At 48.5% G+C, this 15,408-nt stretch overlaps 1 protein-coding gene across 2 annotated transcripts in view; it reads left to right on the top strand.

The window, feature by feature from the left end:
• The window catches only part of PLXNA4 (plexin A4), a 622,339-nt gene that overhangs the window by 512,271 nt on the left and 94,660 nt on the right, over positions 1-15,408 (top strand). For both annotated transcript variants that reach the window (XM_082632940.1, XM_082632941.1), the window contains one exon: positions 5,493-5,593. In XM_082632940.1, the coding sequence (XP_082489066.1) occupies positions 5,493-5,593 (101 nt within the window). The remainder of the gene's footprint in view (positions 1-5,492; positions 5,594-15,408) is intronic.

Here is a 15,408-nt window from a genome sequence, read left to right as displayed (position 1 = left end):
AGGAGAGGTGATGATTCTATTGAGCGTACTTCCAAACCAGGCAAAGCTACACTATATTATTTAGGGAAGTTTACCTTGCTGGCAAAAGGATAAAGCAAACCCTTGTGATTCCCAGAAAGATAATGGAAGGGGGAAGAGACGTGGGATGGAGATGGGCACACAGATGCTCCTGGTCATAATTAAGGATGAGAAATGCTGATGCAGAAGCTGAGCAGTAACAGGAGAATTTGATAAAACCAAGGGCATTTGACCTCACAGGAAATGTGTGCATTCCAAGACCCTCCCCTGTGCCTCTTGGAAGGGGTGGGAGGTGAGGAACATCTCTGGGTAGAACAAGGCTGTGACTTTTTTTTTCCAAATCAGGAAACGGAGGTCCAGAGCTTGAGAGTGAGAGATCCACTTACATGACAACACACGATAAGAGACATTCATCCCGAACACTTTTTGTCCATTTGAGATTAAATTGAAAAGAGTAACGATGCCTATCTTTTCACTCAGGGATCTCAGAATATTTCATACACATGAATTTGTTATCGGTCTACCAACAGAAAGCTTCTCCTGCTTGACCCAGGCTGCTGGGAAGGAAATAGGTGTTCTTATGTCTACCCAATAGTTGTTTTATTATTATTATTTCTTTTACTGTGGTAAAATAGACATCGCATAGAATTTGCCATCTTGACATTTAAGTAGCATTAAGTGCATTCTCATTGCACGGCACCTGTCTCCACCATCCTTCTCCAGAATGCTTTTCTTCTTCCCAAACTGAAACTCTGGACCCATTAAACACCAACTCTCCATTCCCTTTCCCTCAGCCCCTGGCAACCACTTTCTACTTTCTGTCTCTATGAATTTGACCATTCGAGATCTCATATAAGTGGAATCATGCAATATTTGTCTTTTTGTGACCGGCTTATTTCACGTAGCATAATGTTTTCAAGGTTCATCCATGTGGTAGTTTGGGTCAGAATTTCCCTCCTTTTTAAAGCTGAATAATATTCAATTGTATGTATATCCCACATTTTATGTATCCGTTCATCTGTCCGTGACACTTGGGTTGCTTCTACCTTTGGGCTATTGTGACTAATATTGCTATGAACATTGGTGTACAAGTTCAAGTCACTGCTTTCCATTCTTTGGGGGTAGGTACCCAGAAGTGGAATGATACCCAGATAGAAAGTAGAAAGGTACCCAGATCATACGGTAAAATTCTAAGTTTAACTTTTTGCGGAACTGCCAAACTGCCCAATAGGTTTTTGCGTAACGCCGACAGAATGTGCCAGGAAGACTACCCTACCTGAAGCCCCCCACCCACTCTCCCCCAGCACAGTGTAAGCATACACAGGGGTCCTGAGAGGTGGTGGAGCTCCTGTCTCTAGAAGCAGTGAGGGAGCTATTGCAGCTGCATCAATCAGCACCTCCCCTGGAGTCCAGTGGCCAGGGGACAGACCTCACTTGTTTGTGGTCTCCAAGACCATCCATCACTAGGATACAGTCATCTCTAGATAGGTCACATTGCTGTCTGATTTGTCCTCCAGGCAGAAGCCCCCACCCCATAACTTTCTTTTTTCATCTCTTCCTGTGGTCGGAATTCCCTCACTCAGCTAATTAGCATGCCTGGCACTGTAGCGTAAGACTTTAATCAGTGTTGGGTGCTTTCACTTAATCGTGTGGCTCTGCATCTGGAGTGGTTTGTGTTCCAGGGTCAGGAGAGGAGCCGGCTTTGCTTGGTGTAAGACGTGGGTGGAGGATCTAGGTATCTGGGGAGAGAGAATCACAGTGCCAAGGTGGCTCCGAATCCATCTGGCCACCTGTGCAGCTTACCAGCAAGGTGTGGAAGGTAAGCAGAGCCACTTGGGTAAAGAATTGCACCCAGATAAATGATGGGCTGAATCTAATTTTCAAAAGTGATTTAAAGTGTCAGGCAAATTTATGATGCTTTCCAGAATTACGTGCGGGATGGGGAGTGAGGCAAAGCAATGATGTAGATTGGGAGATTTGGGGTCAGTCTGGGCAAGCGTGGCCGTGCCAGAGAATACTGTCTGATGGTGGGACTTTGGAAATTTCCCTGGGCCTGGTTTTCTTTGGTAAAGTCCTGGAAAGGTGAAGGCGGGGGGAGTGGCACCCAGCTTTCAAATGATGGTAAGCCTTCTACATGGACTGTCAGAATCCTGGTGGTTTCCCGGTTTTAGTATCCATGCTTTGAAAAGAATGGAGAAAACCTAGATAAATTTCAGAAGAGTAATAAAAAATGACTGAACATACAGATAGAAAGAGCCTATAAGAAAAGGTGAAAGGAAGTTGGGTAGCATAATAACTTCCCAGGACTTATATCCCTGTCCAACAGGGATCCACCCTGATGAAAAGCAAAGAAAAGTAGGTTTTACCAACTGTAGGTGGTAAAAGCCCTGAATAAGTCGAGGAAGTTGGGCCAAGAGGAAGCAGTGAATGGTTTAGGGGCAGACATCCCAGTTCAAGGAGGAAATGATGTGATCAAGGTAATAAAGGAGAAAAGCTCTTCCAGGCGTTAAAACTCCTGACCAAGCTCATGAGGGCTCGGAAGAGCCATTTCGGGTGACGAGGGGGAGAGGTAAAGCAGCAATGCAAGGAAGAATGGGTATTAATGACAAAGATGACAATAATAGTTAACTGTCACTTGCAATGTGCTTGATCATTTACAAGGCCGTTTCAAATCTCTTGGGTCATCTGTGCTTTGGGAAACTCTGTGAATTAAGGGGGATTTTTTTTTTTTTTTTTTTTTTTGCAGTACGCAGGCCTCTCACTGTTGTGGCCTCTCCCATTGTGGAGCACAGGCTCCGGACGTGCAGGCTCAGCGGCCATGGCTCACGGGCCCAGCCGCTCCGTGGCATGTGGGATCTTCCCAGACCGGGGCACGAACCCATGTCCCCTGCATTGGCAGGCTGACTCTCAACCACTGCGCCACCAGGGAAGCCCGAGGGGGATTTTTATCTCCATGTTGAAGATGAGAAAAAATGGGACTCAGAGACAATAGGATCGCATTGCCAGTAAATGGTGAAGTTAGAATTTGAGCCCAGCTCTGCAGGCTCCTACACTGTTTCCAACCAAATGAAAATGACTCTTGTTTAAAATCGAGAGACGAAGGGCTTTACAGTTCCAGGTATTGGCATTATTAAATGCCAGTTGCAAGCTATTTTTAGAAATCTGAATGCCAAGGCTTTGGAGAAGTTCAGGTTTAGCCAGCAGCTGGCTCTCTTTGTGTTGTACACCACAGAACCCCATGGCACGGCCGTCGGAGACAGATTATAGCACATGTCACTGGGAGAAACCAGGGAGGATATTAAGTTCAGACCAAGAAAATGCTTTTGCTTGAACAAGCCATGATTTCCTCTTTAAGCCTGTGCAAAATATGGAGTGCTAGACAAGCAGCCGGAACATATGAAAACATTATTATGTACTTATGTTACCAACTTTCATCATCTTTGGCCCCTTTTATTACTTTTTTCAGCTCTAGGCATCAAGTTTTGAAAGATTTTTGCCACTAAACAAACTATTTATTAAGTAATAATATATTTCCTATTTTTAGTATGGGAAATACATCACAGAGTATGCAAACAAACAGAAGATAGCAACAATCCAATTTTCATTAGGCTTTTGGAAATATTGAAAGTAACTGTGGACCTCGTTACCACTCATGAATTCCTAGGTGTCAAGCTACTTTGGGCACCATTATTTATATGCTCACATGACCAGCGTGTCTGTGCCCATTTAAGGGGTAGGGAAGGCAATTAAAGAGGTAACAGGAGGAGGGTCGGTTCCTGACTGTGTGTACAGTCCGGGGTGGGGGGGCGGTAATTTGCAAGAGTCTGACTGTCAGGACCAATTACAAAAATGGGAAGGTTGTATATAGGCAGAGCCAAGGCATGGCCCAGGCTGATTGCATGAGCAGTAATAAAAGGAAAGATAAAATTCCAAATGTGCAAAAAGACATCTGAGAATGTGGAGAAAGGGCCACCAAGGCCAAGGGCAAAGCCATAGGAACAGGAGCAGGAAGCTAAAAGGTACCTTGGAAGAAGTAAAAATACACAGTGGTCATTAAGATCACTCAATGGGCACTTGAGAAAACAGAAGAGATGTATAAAAGGAAGAAGAAAATTAAGGTGGAGAGGAAAAAGGAATCATGTGGGATTTGAAAATAATAATTAATTCTTAATTAATTCCAAAAGAGAGCTTCGAGACTAATTGAGCAGACTCTGGTGCCAGTTTGCCTGTGCACGAGTTACAAGTAGCCCCTGCCAAGTGGTACATAATTTTATGGAGGCAGACCACGAAGCAGCAGGGAAAACATGGCCTCTGCATTTGCTCATGAAGCACGGAGGCTTGGCCAGGTCAGCGTGATTTATACTTCTTCGTGTCTACGGTCTGATGGCAAGAAATTAAAAAGGACGACCACATCAAACTCTCTTAGCTCAAGCTGAAAGATTAGCTAAGAAGTCCTCCATTGAGACAAAAAGGTACCCCAAATGGAAAAGAATGATTACAAAAAAAAAAAAAAAAACCCAAAACCTTTTGTGAAGAAGAAACTGGCAAAAGTGGAGAAGACAGACAAAGGCTATAGGAAGAAAATTAAAATTCCATTTGATCCTATGTATCGTTATTAAGTACCTCCTATGTCTCGGGCCCTGAGAAATCATGTCAAAAGACATCAGGGCAAAGCTACGTTGGAGAACAAAGAAATTCCGAAGATCTTTAGGAGTATGCAGGAAATTGAAGCATTTGGGCTAAACAGAAATGTCATGTGGAACATTTTACATTAACAAGCTGCTGGTGAAAGCTAAGATAAGTTTTGTGGTTGGAGAGGAAGCCTCTAGTCATGAAAAGAGTGTGGGTAGGAAGAGAAATAGCAACAGCTGCTCTTTGAAAGCACCAGCGTGAACAACTTTATGAGCCAGTTGGCCAACATTATGAGAAAGAGAGAGTGAGCAAGTGTCATCTACAAAGCGAGTGGATTACACCTTGTTAACGAGAGAGAGAGAAGGGTCTTGGACTTGGGTTCAGTGCTCTCTGGAACCACAGAAAGGATGAAACCTGAAGGAGAAGTTCTGGGAAGGGGCAAAACACTTTAAGGCAAAAGAGAAACAAGAACGGAGAAAGAAGAAGCATTTGAGTTCATTACATTGATAAGAGATAAATATGTGATGAATGGCACGTCTGTAGAGATATTTGGGGGTTTGGGTGGTGGGAAAATTTAAATATACATGTTATAAATATCTCTGATAACAATGTGCTATGAATCCTGTGGAGTCTGTTCCCAGAAAATAACAGTTGGTTGTCTCCCCGCGATGCTTACGGGCCACCTGCTCAAATAGGATCCCTTTCGGATCTGGGGCTCTAGGCCCCTTCCTGCTTCTACACGGTTTTGGATGATACACCTGATAGGATGGCCTGACTTCTTGGTGAACTACTGGGTGTTCTGCAAAATCTTTACCCCCGTCTCCTGTGTGGTCTTGTCCTAGCTCACCAGAGTCCCTGTGGAGTCCTGCGGTCAGTATCGGAGCTGCGGCGAGTGCCTGGGCTCAGGCGATCCCCACTGTGGCTGGTGTGTGCTCCACAACACGTGAGTACCGCTGGGCAGCTTCCTCCTGCCTCCCCCTCCCCTCCCCCGGTAATTCTCTCCCTCCTTGTCTCCTTCTCTATCACCACCCTCCTACTGTTTGACCTCTCCCTTCTCTCCCTCTCTTTTCTTACTCTTCCTTCTGTGTATCCTTTGTAAATCTATGTATCCTTTGTAAATGTATCCTTTGTAAATCTTATCTCCCTTCTTTTGTTTATCTTGTCTTTACCTTCTTTGGTTTATCTTTTGTAAATCTTATCTCCCTTCTTTTGTTTATCTTGTCTTTACCTTCTTTTGTTTATCTTTTGTAAATCTTATCTCCCTTCTTTTGTTCTGACTTCACTTTCAATTGTCAACTTCCCATAAAAATGTATGGAAATGTCAGCATGGGAATGATGAAGGGTCAGGATATGGGAATGACCCTGGATCATTACACACTGGAGGTCTGGAGGGAGATCTCTGGACATTTCTGGTTGCATTTGACTGTAGACTGTAGACTGACATTCCAGGGCTAAACAGCAGGAAAACGGCATTGGACTCCTTTCTTTTTTTTTTAATTTTTGTTTTAATATGTATTTATTTATCTGGACAGTAGGGTCTTAGTTGTGGCACATGGGATCCTGACCAGGGATCAAGCCCAGGGCCCCTGCATTGGGAGCACAGAGTCTTAGCCACTGGACCACCAGGGAAATCCCTGGACTCTTTTCTCCAGGCTCACATGGGCCACTAAATCACGTGTGTGATGTCTACTGTCCAGTTAGTGATTTAACAGCCACTTAACAGACTTCAGTATCCCCCCAGAGTCTTCTGGTATTTGAGGGGTAAGTTCAAGTGCGTAGCACCTAAGAACCCTCCTCTGCAGTCCTAACACTCGTCTGGCTGTCAGAGCACCCTGGGCCCAGGGTCACTAGACCAATGTTTGAAACCCTGGTCCAAGTGTTGGCCAATCCCCCCATGTGGCTCTTCCTTGCTGGCTCCATTTTACTCTCTAGAAGTGGGAAGAAGGCAATGGTATACAGTGGAGACAAATGGTAGTCTGATAAATGAACTGAGGGGTGGAAGTAGGGTACAGACAACCCCCCAGACGTGAGGGGAGAACAGAAAGCCTTTCTTAGGGGAGCCGAAGACCCTTGGCATCACTGACTGGAGAAGCCAACAGTCGTTGGGCCCCACCCACTCTGTGGAGTTTGGTCCCAACCAAGCTATGGCTGCGGGAACCCCAGGCTTCTAGTTAACACTTGCAACTTGACACGCTGTGAGTTGGACACAACTATTATAAACTACAAAGAAGGACTTAAGTTTTCTTACGAAGAGCCTGAACTGTATGTGACCAATGGCATTTACCAGTCATTTCCTGTCTCACTCCACCCCAGGAGTGCCTCTGAAAGTTAGACGTGCCTCTTAAATTCTAACACAACCTCTCCAAGGCCCCAGGATGGGCACCCTCCCCTCTCTAGGTGACAGTCTCAGGCGTCATGAGACCTAGCCTTCACTAAGGGAAGGTTTGAAATCCCTCGGATATGCTGTGATGGGAAAAAACGGAGACCCATCAACCTACGCTGAAAAACACGTAACTTAGAGATGACTAGAAACTGGGTACAGGAGTGCACCCAAAGCTTTGTATCGTAACAGAGAGCAGTGGCGCCTAAGACTGGCCGCCATACAAGAGGATGCAAGAGATTGCATTCAGAATCCAGATCAGCTCTGATCAACCCAGAAGAGTTGCCCACATGATACTTTGCAAGGCAGAGGGGAAGTCGTTTTCTTGGTCCCACACAGTGAGCCCTCTCAGAAAGGGACTGTGCTCCAGATCCATCGCTTCCTTGGGGGCCTTAGGCCAGCTGGCTTTCAGCTTGGCTAAGGATGGCGCAGCTGCTCCTGGCGTGAGGCTCCCACACCTGGCATCATTTAAGGGCCATCAGAAAAGCTGGCCCCCCTCTGACACTCTATGCCTGTGGGACCCAAAGGCTGGTCTCTGTGTCAGCTTTGATCCAGCCTGGTGATGTCGGCCAGCCCCACACAGCACTGAGCCCTGTGAAGAGCAGGGGCCCTGAGGCTCTGAGACGGCGGCAGGGGCGCTGTGGGTACACCCACCTCCCCTCCCCAGAGCTGAGCTAAACAAGAATGACAGGAGGAGGTACCAGAGGCTACTTCCTGCGTGGCCTCAGTTTCCCCTCAGTAACATAATACCTGCCTCCTGTCAAGCAGCAGAAAACAGGGGTGGACTGGGGTCAAGGTGAAGTCTGGACAGTTCATAAAGGAAGCCATCAGCCTGCACTGGGAAGCCAGCCTCTCTACTCTCAGCGTGGCCTAAAGAAAACAGTCATGGACATGAACTCTGGGCATCTGCCACCAAGTCCAAATTCCATATTCCCCAGCTGTGCAGCCACCTGAGCCAGCACCCCAGCTCCAAGGTCCTCTGCCAGCTCAAGGTGTGGTTCTCTGTGACCTTGAGCCTCCTGGTTGTGGGATGGGCCTGGTGCTGGGGGCTGTGCTGACGTAAAGCCCAACTCCCCCAGGAGGATTCAGCTCACGAGCGCCCTAGGCCAAGGCTGCCCGCTCACCGTGGCACTCTGTACATCCATCCTTCCTCCTTCCCTGCCTCCCGGAGTTAATGGCCAGGAGAACCCCCTGGCCCACGTGGCCAGGTGAAGAAGAGTAGATGCCTGGATCTGCTAAGATGCTTGTAATCAGGATATAATGTTTAATTTATATAGAGGGAGATAAACTGATGCTCAGTGTACAGTTTCAAAAGTTTTGATAAATGCAAAACCCAGGTAATCCACACCCCCATCAAGATATACAATATTTCTTCATCCAGAAAGTAGTCTCATGCCCCTTTCTAATTCTTCCCAGTGGGCCTTTCTTTCCTTTTTTGCTGAAATTCAAGGCAAAGCCAGACATTGCTTCTCCTAAATGTCCAGTTTGCACCCCTTTTCATTTGAAATAGATGCCAACAGGACTTTCATGGCTGAGATTGATGCATGAGGATGTGGGCCAAGCAGGAGGGAAGGGAGCACGCTGGGGCAGGCAGAGGCTGCGTGGGAAGGATGAGGATGGCCAGAGAGCCTGCAGATGCTCCCCCTGGGGCACCTGAGTTTACTAGGAAGGGAGAGAGGTGAAAAGTGCAGGGGATTTCATCGCTTTGGAGGAGCGCCATGCCTACACACACACCCTGTGCCAGGCACTGTGCTAGGCTCAGGGCATACAAGGGGCCTGCATTAGACCTTCTGCCCAGAGGCAAGTCCTTGGGAACCAGGCCTCTGGTCCAGGGATGGGGTCAGGGTTGCAGTCTGTGCTATAGAATCAGCACGTTTGTCAGGTCCACGCCGCGGATAAGACCCTGTGCTAAGTGCTACAGGGCCCAGCCAGCCTGCCCCCAGGAAAACTGTGCCAAAGAGCATCAGGAAGAGGGTTGCTTGTAGTGTCAAGATACAGCCATTTTCTGTCACTTTTGCCAACTTTTCCCATGGTTGTAAGAAGTGAGAGGGTGGGGAATTTGGTGGGAAGAGAATGACAGCAGAAGCTGTGTGTGTGTGTGTGTGTGTGTGTGTGTGTGAGTGTGAGTGACAGAGGACAGAAACAGAGACAGAGGAACAGGAGGACAGAGAGAGCGTGCACGCAGCTCAAGATGGGGCCCCAACCAGTAGGTGGCTCAGGTGGCTGAAAGGGCTGTTTGTACCTGCAAGGGCACAGGTGGGTTGCCGACTGAACTGGCTTAAGAAATGCTCGTGTAATTGAAACCCTCCCTCCTGTTACTCACCCTCAGTTGTCCTGAGCACAGGCCTGCCAACCCAGTAGCACAGAGGGTCACCCCTGTTACCCTCTCCTTCAGCCCCGGGCCCCAGCCCACAGGCTTGCTGGCTTCTGATGGTAATGACAGCTTCAACAGAGTGTTTATTTGTCCATCACCTTGAGCCTTTGTTTGCAGGGCCTCCACCCCATTGGGCCTGAGCCTATTCTGACTTGGGTGAAAGAAAGGAAAGGCTGCAGTGCACCCACAGCCCTGAAGCCCAGCTTTCACCTGTCCTGGGCCTGGAAAATCCCTCCAACCCCCAGGTCCCCAGCCCCCCTCTCCCTCTTTCCCTCCCGTGCCCAGGCCAAGAAGCCCATCAGTCTCAGCAGGTAATGGGATCCCCCACAGACCTAGTCCCATCGATCGGCCCAGACGGTACCTTTCTTCAGCAGGGTCATCAGCGTCGCTCCTGGGAGGCTCATGTAACTCAGGACATTGACAGGCGAAAGATAAGATCAGCTTTTATAAAGTCCTTCCCTCCCCCCTGGGACCCCTCCTCTTTGCAGATTTCTTCTCTTGGAAGGATGCCCTCCCTGGGTGGCTTGGCATGGGTCACTGTTCAGGACTCACTTTGTATAGTTTCTGCCAAGATGGAGAGAAGGAAAGGAGAGGAGAGGAAAGGAAAGGGAAAATGCTGCTACCTAGACAGAAGAGATGGGTTAAAACTCAGAACCTGTCTGTGGACAGACCCAGTCTGGGCTCAGTTTCCTGCCGTAAAATGGCAGTGAAGAGCCATCTTACAGCAACGCCTTGAAGATTAAGGGAGGGATGTGCAGGCAGCTCCCTGGGGGACTAGCTCTGACTTCAGTGGCTCTGTAAGCAGAGGCTATGGGTCAGACCCAGGACCTCCTCCGTGGTCCCTGTCCTGTTGCTGTCCTCCCCGGGACTGGAGGGCTGTGATGGGGTGGCTGGGGAGAAACCCACTGCTGGGAAGCCTTCCTTCCCAGACAGTCTTCAGCAGCCATGGGTGTGGCTGTCCAACGGCCACCTGGGAAAGGGCAGAGAGAGCAGTTTGTTCCACAGTCACCCTAAATGTCCCCTTAATCAAGTCCAGACTGATTCCAAAATGCCAGTCCTTTTGTGCTGCTTCTTAGCATATCCCATAGCCTCGTTTGTTTATTTTTATTTTTTAACCTGTATCCAAGGGCTACTGAATACTCACCCGCTAAGTCAATGACCTCTCCTTGGGCTCTTTGCAGGATGTCTACACAATCGTGAGGAATTGTTCAGATCCACTTCTGCCCAGCAAACTCTTTGCAGTCTACACTGTGGCCTTCCCTGACTCTTTGCGAAAAATTTATCAGCCTCTGGTCCAGAGGAAAGAGTCCCAGACGAGATCCTAGTGTATTTGAATTTTTCTCATCCCAGCTCAATAGATACAGAACCAATCCACAGGGGATTGGTTCCAGGACCCACAGCGGGTACCAAAATCCATGAATGTCACATCCCCTAGTTGGCCCTCTGTATCTGTGGTTCCACATCCTAGAGTCACGGTACTGAAAGGCCTCACCTGGTCCGTGCCCTTCATATAAGAAACCCCTTACACACCATCTGCCTAGAAGGCTTCCCTTTACTATCCACTCTGCCTTCCTCCAAGCTGCGCATGCCACCTGCCCATTTCTGGGGGCATTCCTAAAGAGGGCAAGGGTAACGATGTCAGGAAACCCAGTCTCTTCCCTCGTCAGTGTTCCCAGATGTGGAGACAGTGATCAAAGAGCCCCTGTGATCTCCAGCTTGAATAAGGTTCCTCTTACCTTTTCTGTAAAGGGCATTTGGGGGACCCTACCCCATTTGTTTCCAACCTCCTCATGTTCTAAACACAGATTCCCCAAATATTGCACTTCAAGCACAGGCCATGACCAACGTGAAGTGTTAAGGATGGGGGATCACCTACAGGGAGAAGCAAGGAGCCAGTTCTGATACCCGAGACTGGTAGACCCACACTACCTGGAGGGCCTGGGGAGACGGACCAGCGGTGGTTTCCCCCGCCTCCACTCTGGTTTGGAGGCTCGCCCAGGCCAGACTCACAGAGAGCCCCACTTCCAAATGGAAATTTGCTTGCCCAGCCAGCAGCGCTGGGAGTTAATATTTCCATCACTGTATTTAGGAATTAATTTCTAGAGAACTTAATCACCACCTCTTTCCCTCTCTCTCACCCCCTTCCTTTCTCCATTCCTCTCCGTTCTAATTTTCCACTCGGCTGGGAATTCTCCAGCAGTGAAAGTTCAGGCTTAGGGAAGGCGGTGGTAGCTGCTTCTTTAGAGAAGATAATCTCATTGGAACCACTGACTTGAATAATAACCCCTCCAGGGGCCAGGGCCTTTGTCCCCAAGGGCTTTTAGCACCTCTGAACTGGAGCTGGAGGACCAACTGCAGAGAAAGTGGAGGGAAAACGGGAGGGGAGAAGAGCCTAGAGGGGCCAGACTCCAGTTCTGGGACCCGGGCTGTGTTCCTGCAGCCTGCTTCCTGCTGGCCACCTGCAGGTCTGCGTTTCCTGGGAGTGTCAGTGACGCTGGCAGGGATGACTGTCTGGAAACTCAAAGCCAAATAGCATGCACTGTTTGAGTCCTGCCTGGAAAATGATGAAGCAGGGTCTTCCACCATGTCCAAGGTGTCCCCACAGTGGATTGCAAGGACGTGCTTTTGGAAGTACCTGGAGCTCCTTTGAAGGAAACATCTAAGCCCCCCGACCCAGGGGTCATGAATTAACCCTTTGCACGTTCCCTAGCTCTTGCCTGGCCTAATGGAAAATCACAGTCCCAGAAGAGCAGGAGGCCATTACCCTGACAGACCCTTTAAGAACTCAGAAGGAATCCATTCTTCCCCTATATTTTCCTATCACTTCGAAGGTCAATTGTCTGTGCTTTTGAACATTTGCAGCTTCCCCCCTCATGGGCCCTGAGGGATAGTAGAAATGTCAAAACATCCCTGACACTGACCTTAAACTTGACTTTCCACGAAGAGAGCTGAGTTCTCAATACCCTTTGACAGCTAGGAAGAAAGCAGAGCTACAGCCCAGACTACTCTTTTCCTCTTTGCTCCCTCCTGCCATCTGGGGCTCCCCCTCCGTCATTAAGAGGAAAAGTGCTGCAGCCATTGCCGTCTTTTCATCTTTGATTTGCCCCGTGGTCCAGTCTGGGAGGAGATCTGTGCTTATGCATCAGCTGCAGTTTGGAGGGGTTGGATGGGAAAGCAGAGGGATGGGGTAATACTAGGTTTTATTGAGGGCTTATTATGTATGAGCTATGCTCTGTTCTAAATGCTTTACTTGCATCATCTTTTAACCCTCATGATAATAACCCTTTTAGGTAGGTACTATTTTGTCCCCATTTTATAGATGAGAAAACTGAGGCAGCAAGAGGTTAAGTAATTTGCCCAAGATTACACAGTTAGATGGGATGTTTAAAATTGTAAGCCACGGGTGGCTTCCCTGGTAAGACCTACATCTGCAGGAGATGATACCTGTTTAGTTGTGGGCTCTCGGGAGCCATGGAAAGATGCAGCCTCATGAACTCTGGGAGCAGCAAACCATGCAGATAGACCTTGTCTTGAGATCCCTCAACCAAGTTCCTTTGTACCTCCTGCAAGAGAGAAGGAGTTGCCTCTTTTCTATCTGGACTCTCTTTGGTAACTTCAGGTGATGTTTGGGCATAATTTAATCAAAGACATTTTTCAGATCTACTGATTGCTCTTGGAAATAGGAACTTCAAAGTTGGGGAGTCAGTGAATAATTGAAGTCTGTACCAGCTCTCTGGGTCTGCTGTTAATGGGAGTAATAACACTATTAATGGTGATGTCAGTGCAGACACCCTGGAAAAGTCCATAACATTAGCTTAATGGCTGGAGGTAATGAAGTCCTCGCAGAGGAGCTAGCCTGGTAAATTAACTTCCCAGACTTTTAGGCAGATGCCCTTGTTGGCATGGGTCTGCTAGAACAGCCTGGGGGGTGCCTTGGAGACAGTCACACTCCCATCTGACCTTTCACCCTTGGGATGAGATTCCTACACGGGTCCTGGAGAACTCACAAGTCTCAGTAATACTCAAAGTGTTTCCAGTGGCAGGCAAAAACAGTGATTAGCATAGAGACGAAGATTGAGAGGACATTTTTAAATTGCCCTCAGCACAGAAGGGGACATCAGGATGGCAAGGAAAATGTGTTTAGTCTAGAAGCTTCAGGGAGGTAGAGTACAGTGGGTGAGAAGGGAGGCTCCAGAGTTCATCTGTGTTCATACAGGCTCCCTTTGATTAGCTGATGACCTTGAACAAGTGACTAACTGCTCTCTGTAGTTTCCTGATCTACAAGGTGGGGTTTAAAATGGTTACCTACCTCCCATCATCGCTGGGAGACTTCAGTGACATAAACTGTAAGCCCCTTATCACGGTGCCCAAGAAGAGCTCCATGACTAGTAGCCGTGATTATTTTATTCAGAATTGTGTTTTACTTCTGCATTACACATCCACTTTACTCCAAGGTCATCCTTTCTGTCCGTATCTCCCCTTTCTTCCTTTAGTCCACGCCTTCCATGATTTCTCAGCTAAATTCTCCTCTCAGACCCTCCACTATTAGGCTGCCCTTCCCACCGAGGCCAAGATGCAGTCTCATGAACTCTGGGAGCAGCAAACCATGCAGATAGACCTTGTCTTGAGATCCCTCAACCAAGTTCCTTTGTACCCACTGCAAGAGAGAAGGAGTTGCCTCTTTTCTACCTGGACTCTCTTGGTAACTCCAGGTGATGTGGATGACATACTTCCTTCCCCGTGGCTGGGAGGAGAGGCCTCTGCAGGTTTCCTCAGTGCCTGAGAGTCACCCCGAGAGCAGCTCAGGGTATCCAGGTGCCTGTCTCCCCTCACCTTTTACCCTACCCCTCACCCGTCTGCTTCTTGAGACAGATGTTCCCTTCCATATCCCTGGCTGTTCCCTTCCCTACTCAGCTCCTTGCCTGGAGCTCCCTCCTCTCCTGCAACAGCCCCTGACATCCTCCCTTCTCGGCAGAGTCTCTCCTCTTTAACCAAAAGAGATCAGCACTCAGGAGGGATTTCCCTGCAATCCCATCTTACCTCAACATGTCCCTCTGAGGACCCTGCTTTCCCTCACCGCCACCCCACAGCAGAATCAGTAGCCCAGAGGTTCCAAATCATGGCCACTCAGTGCAGCTCCATGTTCACCAGGCTTCTCCAGCTTGGATTAAATACTGTTCCCTGAAAGTCAAATACCTCCGAGCAGTCAACTCCCACTGGAAGGCAGGGCAAGCCCTGGCCCTGGCTGAGAGCTTAAGTGCCTTCCCCTATGTGTGATGAATGCATTTGGGTGACCACCCTGACTTTTACGTGCGTCTTTCACAAGCCCCCATCAGTTACGACCAGAAGATCCCAGGTCACCTGGATGTGATCCACTGGTGACAAGGCACACTTTGAACAATAATAGGACACGGACACTAGGCAATAATAGCGAACCTTCTATAGCAGTGATGCTGGGCCATGGAGCTGGGATTCAGATCCAATGCAGCCTGGCTCCAGAGCGAGCTCTGAACTTCTACACTCGGCAACTTTGATCCCTCCTCCCCTCCCTCCTGCCCACCTACGTTTACCTTCGTCTGCTGGGCAGGAGATATGCAGGGGATTCCAAAGCAAGTCAGGCATAGTTTCTTCTTTTGAGAAGTTCACACTTGGTAGGAGAGGGCTGTGCTTAGCCTTATAATTGTCATATAGTCTAAGAAGTTCTAGACGGTGGGAAACACCAAAGTGCTCTTAACTTTGCCCGGGGTGGGAGTGGGTTGGTGGGAAGAGGGACCCACGGCAGATGCATTATAGTTGAACATGTCTAGAGAGATAGGTAGAAGTTGGAATGGGGAAACATGTGGCGAGAGGGCAGTGTAGACAGAGGAGCTGTGTGCGCAAAGCCGAGGAAATCGGAAAGAGGATATACATGGAGAGAACAGTCTCGGTTTGTGAAGGGTGGGGGTGGGGGGCTGAGGCTGAGTGGGGAGGGGGAATAGACAGGACTTCCAGCTCTTTCTGTGAA

The sequence above is a fragment of the Mesoplodon mirus genome (assembly GCF_964341445.2).
Source record: "Mesoplodon mirus genome assembly, chromosome: 9".
Classification (NCBI taxonomy): domain Eukaryota; kingdom Metazoa; phylum Chordata; class Mammalia; order Artiodactyla; family Ziphiidae; genus Mesoplodon; species Mesoplodon mirus.
Note: the sequence above shows the minus strand (reverse complement) of the source record. Positions and strands in the feature narration are given on the sequence as shown.